The sequence below is a fragment of the Caenorhabditis briggsae genome (genome assembly GCF_000004555.2).
Source record: "Caenorhabditis briggsae complete genome, chrV, whole genome shotgun sequence".
Lineage (NCBI taxonomy): Eukaryota > Metazoa > Nematoda > Chromadorea > Rhabditida > Rhabditidae > Caenorhabditis > Caenorhabditis briggsae.
In genome coordinates this window covers 13,171,239-13,184,571 of record NC_013488.2, presented here as the reverse complement: position 1 = coordinate 13,184,571, position 13,333 = coordinate 13,171,239, and the positions used below count along the sequence as shown (strand labels likewise).

At 39.2% G+C, this 13,333-nt stretch overlaps 4 protein-coding genes across 4 annotated transcripts; 2 read left to right on the top strand and 2 right to left on the bottom strand.

Annotated features, from left to right (window-relative positions):
- Positions 1–4,192, top strand: Cbr-ptr-1 (the record flags this gene model as incomplete). Its single annotated transcript, XM_002637454.1, has 9 exons — positions 1–63; positions 122–199; positions 271–555; positions 603–1,409; positions 1,456–1,551; positions 1,601–1,957; positions 2,006–2,243; positions 3,214–4,076; positions 4,124–4,192. 9 exons carry the CDS (start codon positions 1–3, stop codon positions 4,190–4,192), a joined length of 2,856 nt encoding a protein of 951 aa, XP_002637500.1.
- Positions 4,193–4,459: 267 nt separating this feature from the next.
- Cbr-spas-1 lies at positions 4,460–6,366 on the bottom strand (the record flags this gene model as incomplete). The annotated part of the gene is made up of 6 exons (XM_045237965.1): positions 4,460–4,697; positions 4,746–5,034; positions 5,083–5,782; positions 5,870–5,967; positions 6,017–6,199; positions 6,246–6,366. The coding sequence occupies 6 exons, from the start codon at positions 6,364–6,366 to the stop codon at positions 4,460–4,462; spliced, it is 1,629 nt and encodes a 542-aa protein (XP_045096718.1).
- Positions 6,367–6,859: 493 nt separating this feature from the next.
- Positions 6,860–7,899, bottom strand: CBG27184 (the record flags this gene model as incomplete). Its single annotated transcript, XM_045237964.1, has 3 exons — positions 6,860–7,102; positions 7,146–7,802; positions 7,855–7,899. 3 exons carry the CDS (start codon positions 7,897–7,899, stop codon positions 6,860–6,862), a joined length of 945 nt encoding a protein of 314 aa, XP_045100206.1.
- A 570-nt stretch (positions 7,900–8,469) lies between these two features.
- On the top strand, positions 8,470–12,950 carry CBG19219 (the record flags this gene model as incomplete). The annotated part of the gene is made up of 16 exons (XM_045237963.1): positions 8,470–8,572; positions 8,629–8,862; positions 8,907–9,229; positions 9,270–9,405; positions 9,449–9,571; positions 9,614–9,714; positions 9,760–9,960; positions 10,009–10,323; positions 10,375–10,474; positions 10,523–10,719; positions 10,768–11,072; positions 11,117–11,207; positions 11,253–11,402; positions 11,448–12,095; positions 12,143–12,375; positions 12,422–12,950. The coding sequence occupies 16 exons, from the start codon at positions 8,470–8,472 to the stop codon at positions 12,948–12,950; spliced, it is 3,789 nt and encodes a 1,262-aa protein (XP_045096717.1).
- Between the last annotated feature and the right edge of the window lie 383 nt (positions 12,951–13,333).

Below are 13,333 nucleotides of genomic sequence, written 5' to 3'. Positions count from 1 at the left end.
ATGGGTTGGTTTGATGATAAGATTCATGAAGTTTTCTATAATGTTGGTGTTCGGGTACATAAGGTTCGTTAACCTAATTTTGGAATCTCACAATTTTTAATTTTCAAACTTAATGTTCCAGTTTCGATTATATTTTCTCCTCCTTTCATTCGCCATCCTCACCTTCGCCTCATTCGGATTTCTTTGGTTTGAGAAACAGGTGTGTATTATGTAGCCATATGTCCAGACTACATATGTTCTTTTTTTCAACTAATTACACACATTTTCCAGACTACCCGTGATCCACAGTACGTCTTCTCACCAGCAAATGCCCCATGGAGGTATGAAAGGGCAGTTTTGACAGAACATTGGCCATTGGATGAAGAGAAATTCTGGCCTGGAAAGAGTTATGATTTGCATGGATATGTGGATGTGATTGCTTCTGGAAGAGTTCATCCGGATTACGGAAGACCGAACATATTGAATATTCGGTATTTGGATGAAGTTGCAAGAATTAACGACTATATTGTTCATAACTTAACAGTTCCAGTGGATATCAATGGAAAACATTATGATGTAAGTCTATCGTTCAAAATTCTGAAAATTAATGTTTTTCTTGCCAGATTGCCTACACCGACTTGTGCATGAGATACGATTGGGCATGCTTCCTAAACGATCACATTACAATGCTGATGCCCAAAACTCGATGGGGAAACTTTTCGGGTCCGTTCGCAGAATTCGCCAGTGACATTATCAATACTCAAGTGAACATAACCTATCCGATAGGATGGAGAGGAACTGAGCCAATTTACTTCGGAGCTCTGGTTGGAGCACCGAATCTCGTTGATGAAGAAGGTCATTTTGATTTTGCAACTGCTATCAGATTGACTTATAACACAAGAGAAGGAAAAGTTGATGAATATGGAATAGAATGGAGAAGAAAATTGGCAAAATGGTTGACAGATAAAGAAAATCCAGTCTCTGAACTTCTTGAATTCGGAGTCAATCACAATATGACTCTTCCGGAGGGATTACAAGATGTAGCTGATACCCTTGCTCCGAAATTCGTTGGAACATGTGCAATCCTCTTCACATTCTCCTTCTTGGTTTCTGTCGTGTTAAGAAGACACAGTGCCGGACAAGTGATGATTGACTGGGTTCGAAGTAAGCCTCTAGTGGCTGCTGCTGGTTTGATGACTCCTGTGATGGCTACTGTAACTTCGTTCGGGCTGATTCTTTGGTGTGGACAGTTGTATAACGCTATTGTCAATGTATCCCCATTTTTGATTTTGTGCATTGGAATCGACGATCTTTTCATTATGTCAGCAGAATGGCACAGAACGAATCCAAAGGATTCTGCAGAAAAAAGAATAGGTCACACACTTTCAGAAGCCGCAGTCGCTATTTCTATCACATCAATCACTGATATCGTAAGTTTCAAATGGTTTTAGACACTAAAAATTGAAATGTTTTCAGACAACATTTGCTGTTGGATGCTATACAACACTTCCAGGAGTTCAAATGTTCTGCATGTACACTTGTGTTCAGTGCTTCTTTTGCTATGTTTATCAAGTATGGCGTACACTGGGCCTCATAATCCAAAACATTTCAAAATTTACAGATTATCTTCCTGGGACCAGTTCTCGCTTACGCTGCCGAAATGGAACAAAACGATCAGCACGCCCTGTTATTCCGGAAAGCAGTGGACCCGGAGAAAACAGAAAGCAAACTGAAACTTTGGTTGTTATCTGGATCTGTAAATCGACAGAATCAAGATGTGCACAAAAGGAAAAGCAAGAAAGTGGCTCCTGTGGAAGAAGAAAATGAGAAGAAATCGAAGCTAGGAGAGATGGTTGCAAAACTAGAGCACACTTTGGAGAAACATGATGAAGATCCAGGACATAACTCAGAGGAAACACTGGTTAGCAAGATATTCAGGGAGATCATTGGTCCATTCATTTTACAAAGAAGTACTCAGGTAAAATATCTGGAAATTTTGATCATAAGTCATCTTTTTGATTTTCAGGTATGTGCTTTGCTTCTGTACCTCGTCTACATTTCTCTGGCAATCGGAGGGTGTTGGAATATCAAAGAAGGTCTGGATCCAAAACTTTTGGTTCGAGAAAGCTTCTATCTATCCAAGTTCTATGAAATTATCGATGAAACATTCTGGAGAGAAGGTCTTCAAATGCAAGTTGTCGTTAACAATCCACCAGATCTTTTTGATCCGGAATCAAGAAAAGGGTTTGATGAAATGATGGCTGGTAAGTTTTTTCTTCGACCAAAAAAGTTTATTGCGTTAAAAAGTTTTAAAAGTTATGTATTTTCCTAATATTATTGCGAAAAAGTCCAAAAAATGGTTCGAAATTCAAGAAAAAGTCATTTTGAATTTGGTGAATGCCGAAGAAATTGGGTCAGGGTCTGGAAAAAATTGGGGCATGACCTAAAAAATCTAGGTTACGACCTAGAAAAAATCTAGTCACGAGCTAGAAAAAATTGGGTCATGACCTAGAAAAAATTGGGTCATGACCTGAAAAATCTAGGTCATGACCTAAAAAATCTAGGTCATGATCTAGAAAAATGTAGGTCATGACCTTGGAAAAATCTAGGACATGACCTAGAAAAATTGGGTCATGACCTAGGAAAAATGGGTTATGACCTAGAAAAAATTAGGTTATGACCTAAAAGTTTTCTTTTTCACCATTTCCCATATTTCTTTTTTGTTTGTTTCACGTTCAGTTTCCATGAATCCTCCTTTTTTTGAAAGTTTTTTTTTCAGATACAAAAATATGAGTTGAACACTTTGAACTTAATTATCTCGATCACTGTGAAATATATCAAAATGTTGTCAACTGATAAAATGTTTGTTATAAAATGCTCGACATTTTATCAGTTGACACATTTTTGATATCTTGCATAAGAACTAAGAAAAATGAGGTCAACATCTCAAAAAACATCTTTAAAATAAATTGAAAAAACGAAATTCACGAATACGGAATCTTCAGATGAAAAATATATATTTACAAGAACACTTTTTGAGGACCAGAATTTTTTCTAAAGACCAGAATTTCATACTAGAGCCAAATTTACTCTTTCAATGCCGTTTTTCGGCGGATTTCAGATGATATTAGGAAAAAACCTAACTTTTCAAAAACTTGAATGAAATAAAAATAAGTTTTTGGTCAGAGTCCCCCTCTAACCTTTTGGAGGAGTGCCTTACATCGTTATTTCCAGACTTCGAGGGAACCCAATACACAATGAACCCAAATGCCACGATGATTTGGCTTCGAGCTTACGAGAATCACTTAGAGACAGAAGTGCATGAATTGAACATTCAGAAACCCAAAACATCATCTGAATGGTATAAGCGATGTCGAGATTGGCTAATTGTTGCCGGTGGACGTCGTCTCTGGCAAATGGATTTGGTTTGGGCGAACACTTCGTTTGAAGAGACTCCACGAATCACTGCGTTCCGATTCCAACTGGGACTTCGGAATTATCGAACACCAACTGACCATACTCACAGTTGTAAGATGATGAGAGCAATTGCAGAGAAGCATTCGAAGTTCAATGTGACTACTTTCCATGAGTACTATCCGTTTGCTGATCAATATCTGGAATTGACACCATCCCTTTTCCAAAATATGTTCATGGATTTGGGAACGATTCTTCTGGTTTCAATGATAATGATTCCTGAATGGAGATGTGCAATTGCCATCGTTCTCTCAATTGCCAGTATCAATGTTGGAGTACTTGGATTCATGTCTTATTGGGGTGTCAACTTGGACAGTGTCTCCATTATCACAGTTATCATGTGCATTGGTTTTGCTGTCGATTTGAGTGCTCACATTGCGTACGCCTTCTCTCAAAGCTACGGAAACTCTCATACACGGGCGGTCGCTGCATTGGAGACTCTCGGATGGCCTGTGTTCCTGGGAGCATCATCGACTGTTCTTGGTATCCTTCTTCTTACACTCGTCGACTCGTACATCGTTCAAATTTTCTTCAAAACTGTCTTCCTTGTGATCAACTTCTCGATTCTGCATGGTCTCATCTTTTTACCAATTTTGCTTATGAAAATTGTCAGAGGTGTTCGGGTAAGAACAATTTGCTCTATTTTTTATAACGCATTAATAATTTTCAGACTCGTGATGGTGAATCCAACGAGAAGCCAAAGACCCAGATGGAAATGGAATCGCAAACTGCTGCATGATTGATCTTTCGAATGTTTTTTTCTATGCGGGTCATTTGAAATACTTTGTAATTGTTGCTTGATTTATAAACTAGATTATTGATTTCTCATTAACTTTACAAAGATCTGAACATCTCGACTATATATAGAGAAAGCAATTCAAGGGGGAGAAAAACAACAAGAGATCGTCGATAAGGGGAAATTAAAAAATTGATACAAAAAAAGCAGGCAGTTTGTACAGAAGTGCGGTAGCGTTGAGGAAGTGATACTCGTAAGAAAAAAAACCAGTTAACAACCAAAATTACGAGAGAAATCAGAGAGTTTCGATAGAATTCTGTCAGAAGTAGAAGGACGAATCGTGCGGAGAGCAGTGTCGAAATCAGATGCTCGAATTTTTCTAATTTTATCTCCATCCGTCACAGAAAGTTTCGATCTGTGTATTTCGCGTACTGGAACCATGGCTGCTTCTTTACAGAGAGCCACCAAGTCCGAGTTGGAAAATCCACTGGTGTTGGATGCGATATATCTGAAACGGAGATATTATTTTCTTTAATTGTATAGGTTGAATATTTACCTGATATCACTGGACGATAATCCATCCATCATATCGTGTTTCTTCAAAGTGTTTGTGATCAATTCTTTCCTAGCTTCGGTGTCCGGGAGATTTAACATGATCCTTTTTGGAAATCGTCTTAAAACTGCATCATCCAACTCGTAGGGACGATTTGTGGCTCCGATGACCAGAATTCGGTCATCTGGTGATGAAGTGGCACCATCAAATTGAACGAGGAATTCTGTTTTCATACGACGTGATACTTCTGCATCTTTCTCTGATCTCTCACATAGGATTGAGTCAATTTCATCTGAAGATAGAAAAAAAATTGGCTTACAATTTTAAAAATCGTTCCTACCGATGAAAATGATGGAAGGCTGTCCATTCCGTGCGATTTGGAAGAGCCCGCGAATCGTCTTCTCAGAGTCTCCAACCCATTTAGACGTGAGGGAAGATGCGCTGATGTTGAAGAACATTTGTTTCGATTCTCCTGCAACTGCTTTAGCTAACAACGTTTTTCCGTTTCCTGGTGGCCCGAAAAGAAGAATTCCTTTGACCGGTTGACGAAGACCACTGAAGAGATTCGGGTTGAGGGCAGGGAGAATTACCGCTTCTTCGAGAGTAGCCTTCGCAGAATGACAACCGGCAACGTCATCCATTCGAACACCAGTGCTATCCAGAATTTCATCGAGAAGACGTTCTCCGATTGCTTTGTCAACTCCTTTCAGAAGATTTGATCGGTTCACGGTATTGAGTTGATTGGGAAGTGTAGCCTGAAATTTGAAATAGTTCATTTTCAGTGATATCATGCATGGGAACAGGTAGTGGGGACGGCGACAGTTTCTTCTCATGCAGCAACTCAAAATAAAACTAAACACCTGCTGCTGCACACCAATTGGGTTCTTATTCTCCTTAACTCGAGTTCGAATTTGATTCACTGGCTTCAATGGGGTTGATTTCTTCTCGGGCGGCGGCTGGTGCGCTCCGCAACGATCTCCGCGCGAACACACGTGAGGAGCTTTCTCGGTTTGCTTCACTTTCGACACCTTTTTATCACCCTACACAACACAAAAATTTAGAAACTGAATCAGTTGTAGCTTTTTCACAAGGGTAACAAGACTGAAATTAAAGTAAAAAGCTCTAACCGGGACTGTTGCTCTCGTGTTTCTAGGAGTGATTCTGGCCGCTCGACAAGGGTCAGCAGCAGTCGACGCCCTTTTCATATTTGGATCAACTTCGTTGCCTAGAATTTAGAAGATACGATTACCGATCAGTCTAATCATCAATCTTACAAATTTTAATTAATCGGTCCTGAGCACTCTTCTCCAAATTCAACGTTTTCTCTCTCTTCTCTCGCACTTCACTGCGTTTTGATTCTGGAATATCCATGATATTGAACTCGTTTGCTTCTTTTAACATCTGTCGTGCTTGCTTATACAGCTCTGCAGTCTGTAGCTTCTCGTTTATAGTGCCATCTACAAATATCGATTGTCAATATTCCTATTAACGCAAAACACAAACTCTGTTTCGTGAGCTCATCCATTTCTATCGCTGCTCTCAGTTTGTTGGATCCGTCTTGAAACTTCTGTGTCACTCTTTCATAAGTCGAACAACCAGCCGGAGCCTTTGAAAAGGCGAACATCGGTGCTGAAAATTTAAAAGTGTATACTCAATACTTGCTGGTGAACATGACAATAAAACAACGATAAGACGAAAACTGTGTTACGAAACGCTTATTATGTTTCAATGACGATTTTTTTATTCAATTGCGAAAGATTGATTTACAGTTCTCCGAAGCGATAAATACAACATTTTTTTGCATTTAACTATTCTGAGCTAATTTAGAGAAAAATTAATGATGTTTTTGATTTTCAAACATCGCTTTTATTTTTTAGGTTTTTACTTAATGATAAGTTTGAAATTGTCTTAAAACCCATTAAAAATATAAATAAGAAGTGCGATTCACGTGAAGAAAAAACGACAAAGGCGTCAAGGTGTGCTTGCGCGATCGACGACTGCGTCATGTGTTTTGCGCGGTTCTTCAAATTGCCTTCAAATACAGAAAAAGAGAGACTCGGAGCGGAACATTCATTGGGTTCGAATATACAGAAAATTATTCGTTCGATTTATAGAAATTATCTTCTACAACATTGATTTCCACATTGGGAATAGTTTGGTTGACACTGACAACTGTTATTCGTGCTAGCAGGCATGCACGAGACTGTAGATGGCTGACATTGAGTTACACAACTTGTCTGACAGGCTTGAGCACATTGCTGCTGGCTCTGTTGTTGAGCTTGACACTGGCTTTGACATGTTTGTTCACACCGAGGTTCGCATTGAGATCCACTATTCAGAACATTCGAGTTGAGAACAACCTGAAGGCTATATCTACAGTAGTCTGAATTTGATAATTGGTACCTGAATGGTTGGAGGTGTTGCGGTAGTCTTCGGTTGGTACTGGTTACACGTGTTACTCTGACATTGCTGTTGACACTGTTGACTGTTATTTATTCCTGAGCATTGATCTGCACACTGTGAAGCACATTGAGAGTAAGAAGACGTCGTTGACGAGGAGCAGACATTCGAGCATTGATTGCTGCACTCATTGGCACATTGGTTCGATTGCTGGTCTTGAGATATACATTGCTGCTGGCACTGTTGATTGCATTGAGGGGCGCACTGACTGCTTGATCCAGATCCAGATGTGATATCAAAACGAACAATAACTGGAGCTCTGGTGGTACTAGCAGGTGCTTGGTGATAGTTGTTTCCGCACTGTGCTTGACATTTAGCTTGGCATTGAGTTATACAATTTGCAATAGCGTTGCTAGCAATTTTCTGATATTCTTGAAGTTCACATTGTTGAGAGCATGAATGTTGGCAAGCAGGGGCACACTGTTTGGTGGTAACTTGAATTTTTATTGGGGAACTTTGTTGATCACAGTTACAGTTACTAGATGACGTTGGAGTCTTTTGACAGGTGCACGTTTGGGATTGACTGACATTGTTGCAGGAGCAAGAAGCCGATTGGGCACATTTGCAGTTTTGTTGACGTCTGCTACGGATGGTTGACGCCTTCAAAAAGGTGGAACAATCGAATCATGATAATGAATCTCACCGATGACACGGACGCTGCCAGTACTAGAAGCAAAGCAACGGTGCGAATTTTCATTTTAGGATCTACACTAATTCTGATGTTCCTCCCAAAAACTTTTCCTCTTTTTATACTTTTCTCTTCCCGACCATTACAAAGAGCTGACCAACCGGTTGCGGCATGTTTTTCATTCATTACTTTTGAGCAAACATTTGTAAGTTTTCAGAAAAGATGACCGGTTGATCGAGCCAATAAATCATCCATTATTAAACAAGACAAACAGACAACTTCTGATAATAGAACTGATAACATGGTCACGCTTGGAAGGGTGTTAAAAACTGAAGATATTTACTTTGAACGACACAATTATCATCATTGATTTGATTGCCATCTCAACCAAAACACTTTTTTATAAAAATTGTTTGTTTTTTTTTGGATTTCTTCTACCTCTATATTATTTACCAAATGAAATTGGGACCTTCAGTTTTTTCTGTTTTTTTTGTTCGCATCTAACTACATTCAATCTCTCACAAATATTTGCTCTTCTCACATTAACCGTCCAACTAGAACTGACCCGTATCCTAGTAAAAGTTAGCTGAAGACCAGTCCTAATGTCGTACGATTCTTTTTATTCTAATTTTTTCTCAGATGTTACCTCAGACTGGAATATTTTTCAATGTGAATGGAAAAGATGTGAGAGAAGAGTATGTGGACCCTGAACTTACTCTCGCCTATTATCTGAGAAACAAATGTGAGTTTTCAATAGAGTTCCCTAAAACGTTTTGATTTAAAAAAAAAACATTCCAGTGGGCCTTCGAGGAACAAAACTGGGATGTGAAGAAGGCGTGTGTGGATCGTGTACAGTTGTACTTGGGATATGGGATGATGGAGAGAACAAGGCAGTTTATAGAGCAGTCAACGCATGTCTTGTTCCTCTTTTTCATGTTCATCGAACATTTGTGATTACTGTAGAAGGCGTTGGAAGTCGAGAAAAGATTCATCCGATCCAGGATAGGATGGCTAGAGGACATGCATTACAATGTGAGTTATATTTTTATTTTTTTCCAAAAACTAAACATTTCCAGGTGGTTTCTGTTCCCCTGGATTTGTGATGTCTGCGTATGCTCTTCTCCGTAATCACCCGGATCCTTCGATTGATCAGATCAATGCAGCTATTCGTGCCAATTTGTGTCGTTGTACTGGTTATCGTCCAATTCTTGAGGCTCTCTACAGTTTCTCTCCGGAAAGTGGTGGATGTTGTGGAGGAAATAAAAATGGAGGAGGGTGTTGTAAAGACAAATCATCTAGCGATGAGGATGAAGGATACGAAAAGCTACTTTCGTTCAGTGACTTTCCAAAATACGATCCAACTCAGGAAATCATCTTTCCGCCATCTCTCAGGGTACGAGTACGATGTTTTGCCTGATTCGGTAATTGTTCTTTTTCAGACATATGCGGACTCTGAGGATCAAGCAATTCTGAATGGAAACCGTGTCGAACTAACGCTTCCAAAGAATTTAACTCAATTCAAGCAATCTAGAGAGGGCAAGAATGTTATTTCATCAGGACTTATCACAAGATTAAGTGAGAAAAACATAATGTTATAATTTTATTCTTCCGTTTTCAGCAACCTCTCAGAGCCCAGCATGTGTTTCAGAAAAATGGATTTCTACAAAATATGTGCGAGAATTTAACGAAATCAAAGTGGAAACCGATTCAGTGCACATAGGAGCAGCCGTTAGTATTCAAAGTATGAGATCAGTGTCTTTTTAAAAAGAAATCTGATTTTTAGGATTTTCTGACACGCTTACCCGTCATCTACATGAAAGTATTGGAATTGCAGTATCAGAACTTTTCCGAAAATTTTCGTCTCCACAAGTAGCCAACTTTGCTGTAAAATTTTTCAGCTCCGATTTAAGTTCAACAAAAACAATTTAGACTTGGTCTGGAGCGGTTGTTGTATCAGCAAAATCAGCACCAGTTGTAAGCGATGTACTTCTTGTTCTGAGTGTTTTGAATGCTCGAATCACCGTGCTGACTCAATCTGGAGAACTTGTAAAGGTGGAAATGGATGAATTTTTGGAAAGAAAGATTTATGAAACTGAAACAATTGTATGCGCTTCTTTCTCGAAAAGTGATGTAAGTTTCAACAAAATTTGATTTGATTTGAAGAATTAAAGTATTCAGAACAGAAAACTATTTTGTCTGAAATTCGGAGAAACAAGTGAACAAGATGCTACCGTTTTTAACTTCGGAGCACTAATCGGAAATCAATCTAGCAGAATATTCGTTGGATTAGGTTCCCAACCTAAACGATTGACCAGATTGGAAGCTTGGATTGATTCTGGAAAAAATCTTGATTTTGAAGATTTGTACAGAGAATCTGGAATGGAGAAAAACAACAGTTCACTGATGGCTTTGACTACACTGTCTGATTTGTTGAAAAACAAGACATTGACTGAAATATCGGAGGAGCCCATTACGTTTCTGCAGTATTACAAAGTAGCTTCTGACCATTCTAATTACTCAAAAACTTAAACTATTTTTATTCAGCCGACCACAAATGAATCTGTTGGACGCCCAATCGCCAATTATTTCAACGAAAGAGCCATTACAGGGGAGGCTCTTTATGTCAACGATATTCAAGCACACAGTACAATGTTTTTTGAGTGATCTTCATTTGAATAATCATATTTTTCAGATGCTGTTCATCTTGGATTCGTTTTATCTTCGGTCCCACATGCAGAAATTCTGAATGTCGATCCATCAGAGGCTTTGAAACTAGAAGGTGTTGTTGGATATTTCGGGATCGAGGATATTCCTGGAAACAATACACCCGGAATACAGTCAGCTAATACGTTTTTCCCAGACGACACGGCAATTTTCGCGGATAAAAAGGTTGAACTCATGAACGTCTTGTAGAAACTGATGCTCATCTTCTTTCAGGTGGAGTCTGTAGGCCAAGTGGTCGGAGTGATTGCTGCCACTGATGTTGTTTTAGCCAGGCGAGCAGCGAAAATGGTGAAAGTTGAGTATAGAGAACTGAAGTCACTGATTGATCTAAATGAAGCCAGAGATGCAAAATCCTATCTTGGAAAAGTTCAATGTTATGGAAAAGAAGAACAGATAGTGAACGAATGCCTCGCGAAATGCAATAAAGTTTTGGAAGGAGAAGTGACTCTTGGTTCACAAGAACATTATTACATGGAGACTCAGAGTAGTTTGGTGATTCCCGGAGAAGGGGATGAATTGTAATTAACAAAAGATCTTCGCTTACGTCCTTATGAAATTGCAGAGTTGTTCACTGCTCCACACAAGGTACATGTTTTACTCAGTTGATGGTCAAAGAGGTTATGCGTCTTCCGGCTCATAAGGTCATAGTGAAGGTGAAACAAATGCATTGGGGGCTAATAAAGTCTTCCACTTTTTAGACGAAACGACTCGGTGGAGGGTTCGGAGGCAAAGTTCATAATGCTTCTTGGATCGCTTGTATGTGCGCGGTAGTCGCCAAGAAACTGAATAGACCTGTTTACGGTTTCCTTACGAGATCTGACGATTTAGCTGTCACTGGAAAACGGCACGCTATTTATGCAAAGTACAGGTAAGGACTAGTTGTAAATTAGAAGAGAAATTTAAAAGAATATATTTCCAGAGTAGGGATTGATTCAGAAGGAAAAGCTCATGCTGCTCATTTTGAAACGTGGCTTAATGGAGGATGGTCGAAAGATCATACTGAGAATGTGACAGCGGTCATGTCGATTCTTGTGGATGATGTCTACAATTTGGGATCCGTTCGTTCTGTCGGATATCCTGTTAAAACGAATTCGAGTAGCAGTACAGCATTCAGAGGATACGGACAACCTCAGTCAAAACTCATAAATGAAGGTTTGATGAGACGAATAGCTCGAGAAATGAACAAGGATATCGAAGAAATCAAGAAGTTAAATTTTGCTGTTGAAGGAGATCGTCGATTTTTAGGAGACAGAATTCATAACGACGCCCATACGGAGTGCTGGGAATACTGTACCAAATGGAGTGACTTCGAGAAGAGAAAGAGGAAGGTTGAGGAGTTCAATAGAAGCTCAGACTCAGTAAAAAGAGGAATATCAATGTCTTCCGTAAGGTTAGGACTACCCTTCCCAGATACAACAGCACATGGAATCGCAAGTATTCTTATCAATCTCGATGGATCAATTCAATTATCTATTGGAGGAACTGAAATGGGACAAGGATTGAATCAGAAAATGATACAAGTGTGCAGTGAAGCATTAAAGGTAAACGCCTGTGCCTCTGAACTCTTGAATCAAAGAAATATTTTTAGAGACCAGTTGAATCTATTACGATCATAGACAATAGCACGGATAAAATAACAAATGCCCCTGTTACTGGAGGAAGCCAGAATTCGGATACAAATGGATTGGCTGTGCTAGCTTGCTGCAAGAGGATCATGTCAAGATTGCAACCAATAGTCGAACACAATGAAGGAGACTGGCAAAAATCAATTCTCGAGGCTTATGGAAGACATATTCCTCTACAATGTACTGAGTATGGAGTGTGAGTATTTATTTTAGAATTTAGAATGTCATACAATTGTTTTTAGAGTAAATCGTTCACAATTTGGCGTTGGCGATATAGAGACTCCATACAACACAACAGGAGCATGTGCAGTTGAAATCGAAGTTGATATTCTTACTGGATACAATCGTTTGATTCGTGTGGATATGGTGATGGATGTAGGGGAAAGTTTGAATCCAGCCGTCGATATTGGGCAAATCGAGGGATCATTCATGCAAGGCTACGGATATGTGACATGCGAAAAAATATCTTACGATGAGAAAACTGGTCATTTGGAACAGAATACCGCGGGAAAATACAGAATACCAAGAGCCAGAGATGTTCCTAAAGACTTCAGAGTCAAGCTTCTAGGAATCAACAAAGCCAATGGAGCAGAAGTTTATTCGTCAAAGGGAATCGGAGAGCCACCATTGATGATGTCCTGTGGAGCGGTTCATTCTGCAATCATGTGTTGTGTGGATGATTGGAGGGAACATAATGGAATCGAGGAGTTTGTGGATACCATCTCTCCTCTGAGCGCCGACAGGATAAGAGAGCTCTGTTCAAAAAAATAATTATAAAATGAATAAATCTTATATTTTCCAAATGGTTCTGGTCAGTAGATGCAACAAGACAGATACGGACAGTTCTTTACTGATAACACAGTCACGCTCTAGAGACAAACAAGGTGTTTCCCTACAAGCAAAAAACCGTAGTCTTTGTATTCAAGTTTTTTCGAATAGGGAAACAATTTTGATTTCTATTCCTTCAAGAATATTTTCTTCATTCAGTCTAGTACAGTATTTTGTTTTGTCATCAACCGCATGATCTTCTTTCTCGATTCAACCATACCAATTTTTGTTTTTTTTTCGTACACAAAATAATCCGAAAATTGTCTTCCCAACCATTATATTGACCATCATTCATCTGTGAAATCGAATCTTTTTCGGACACAATG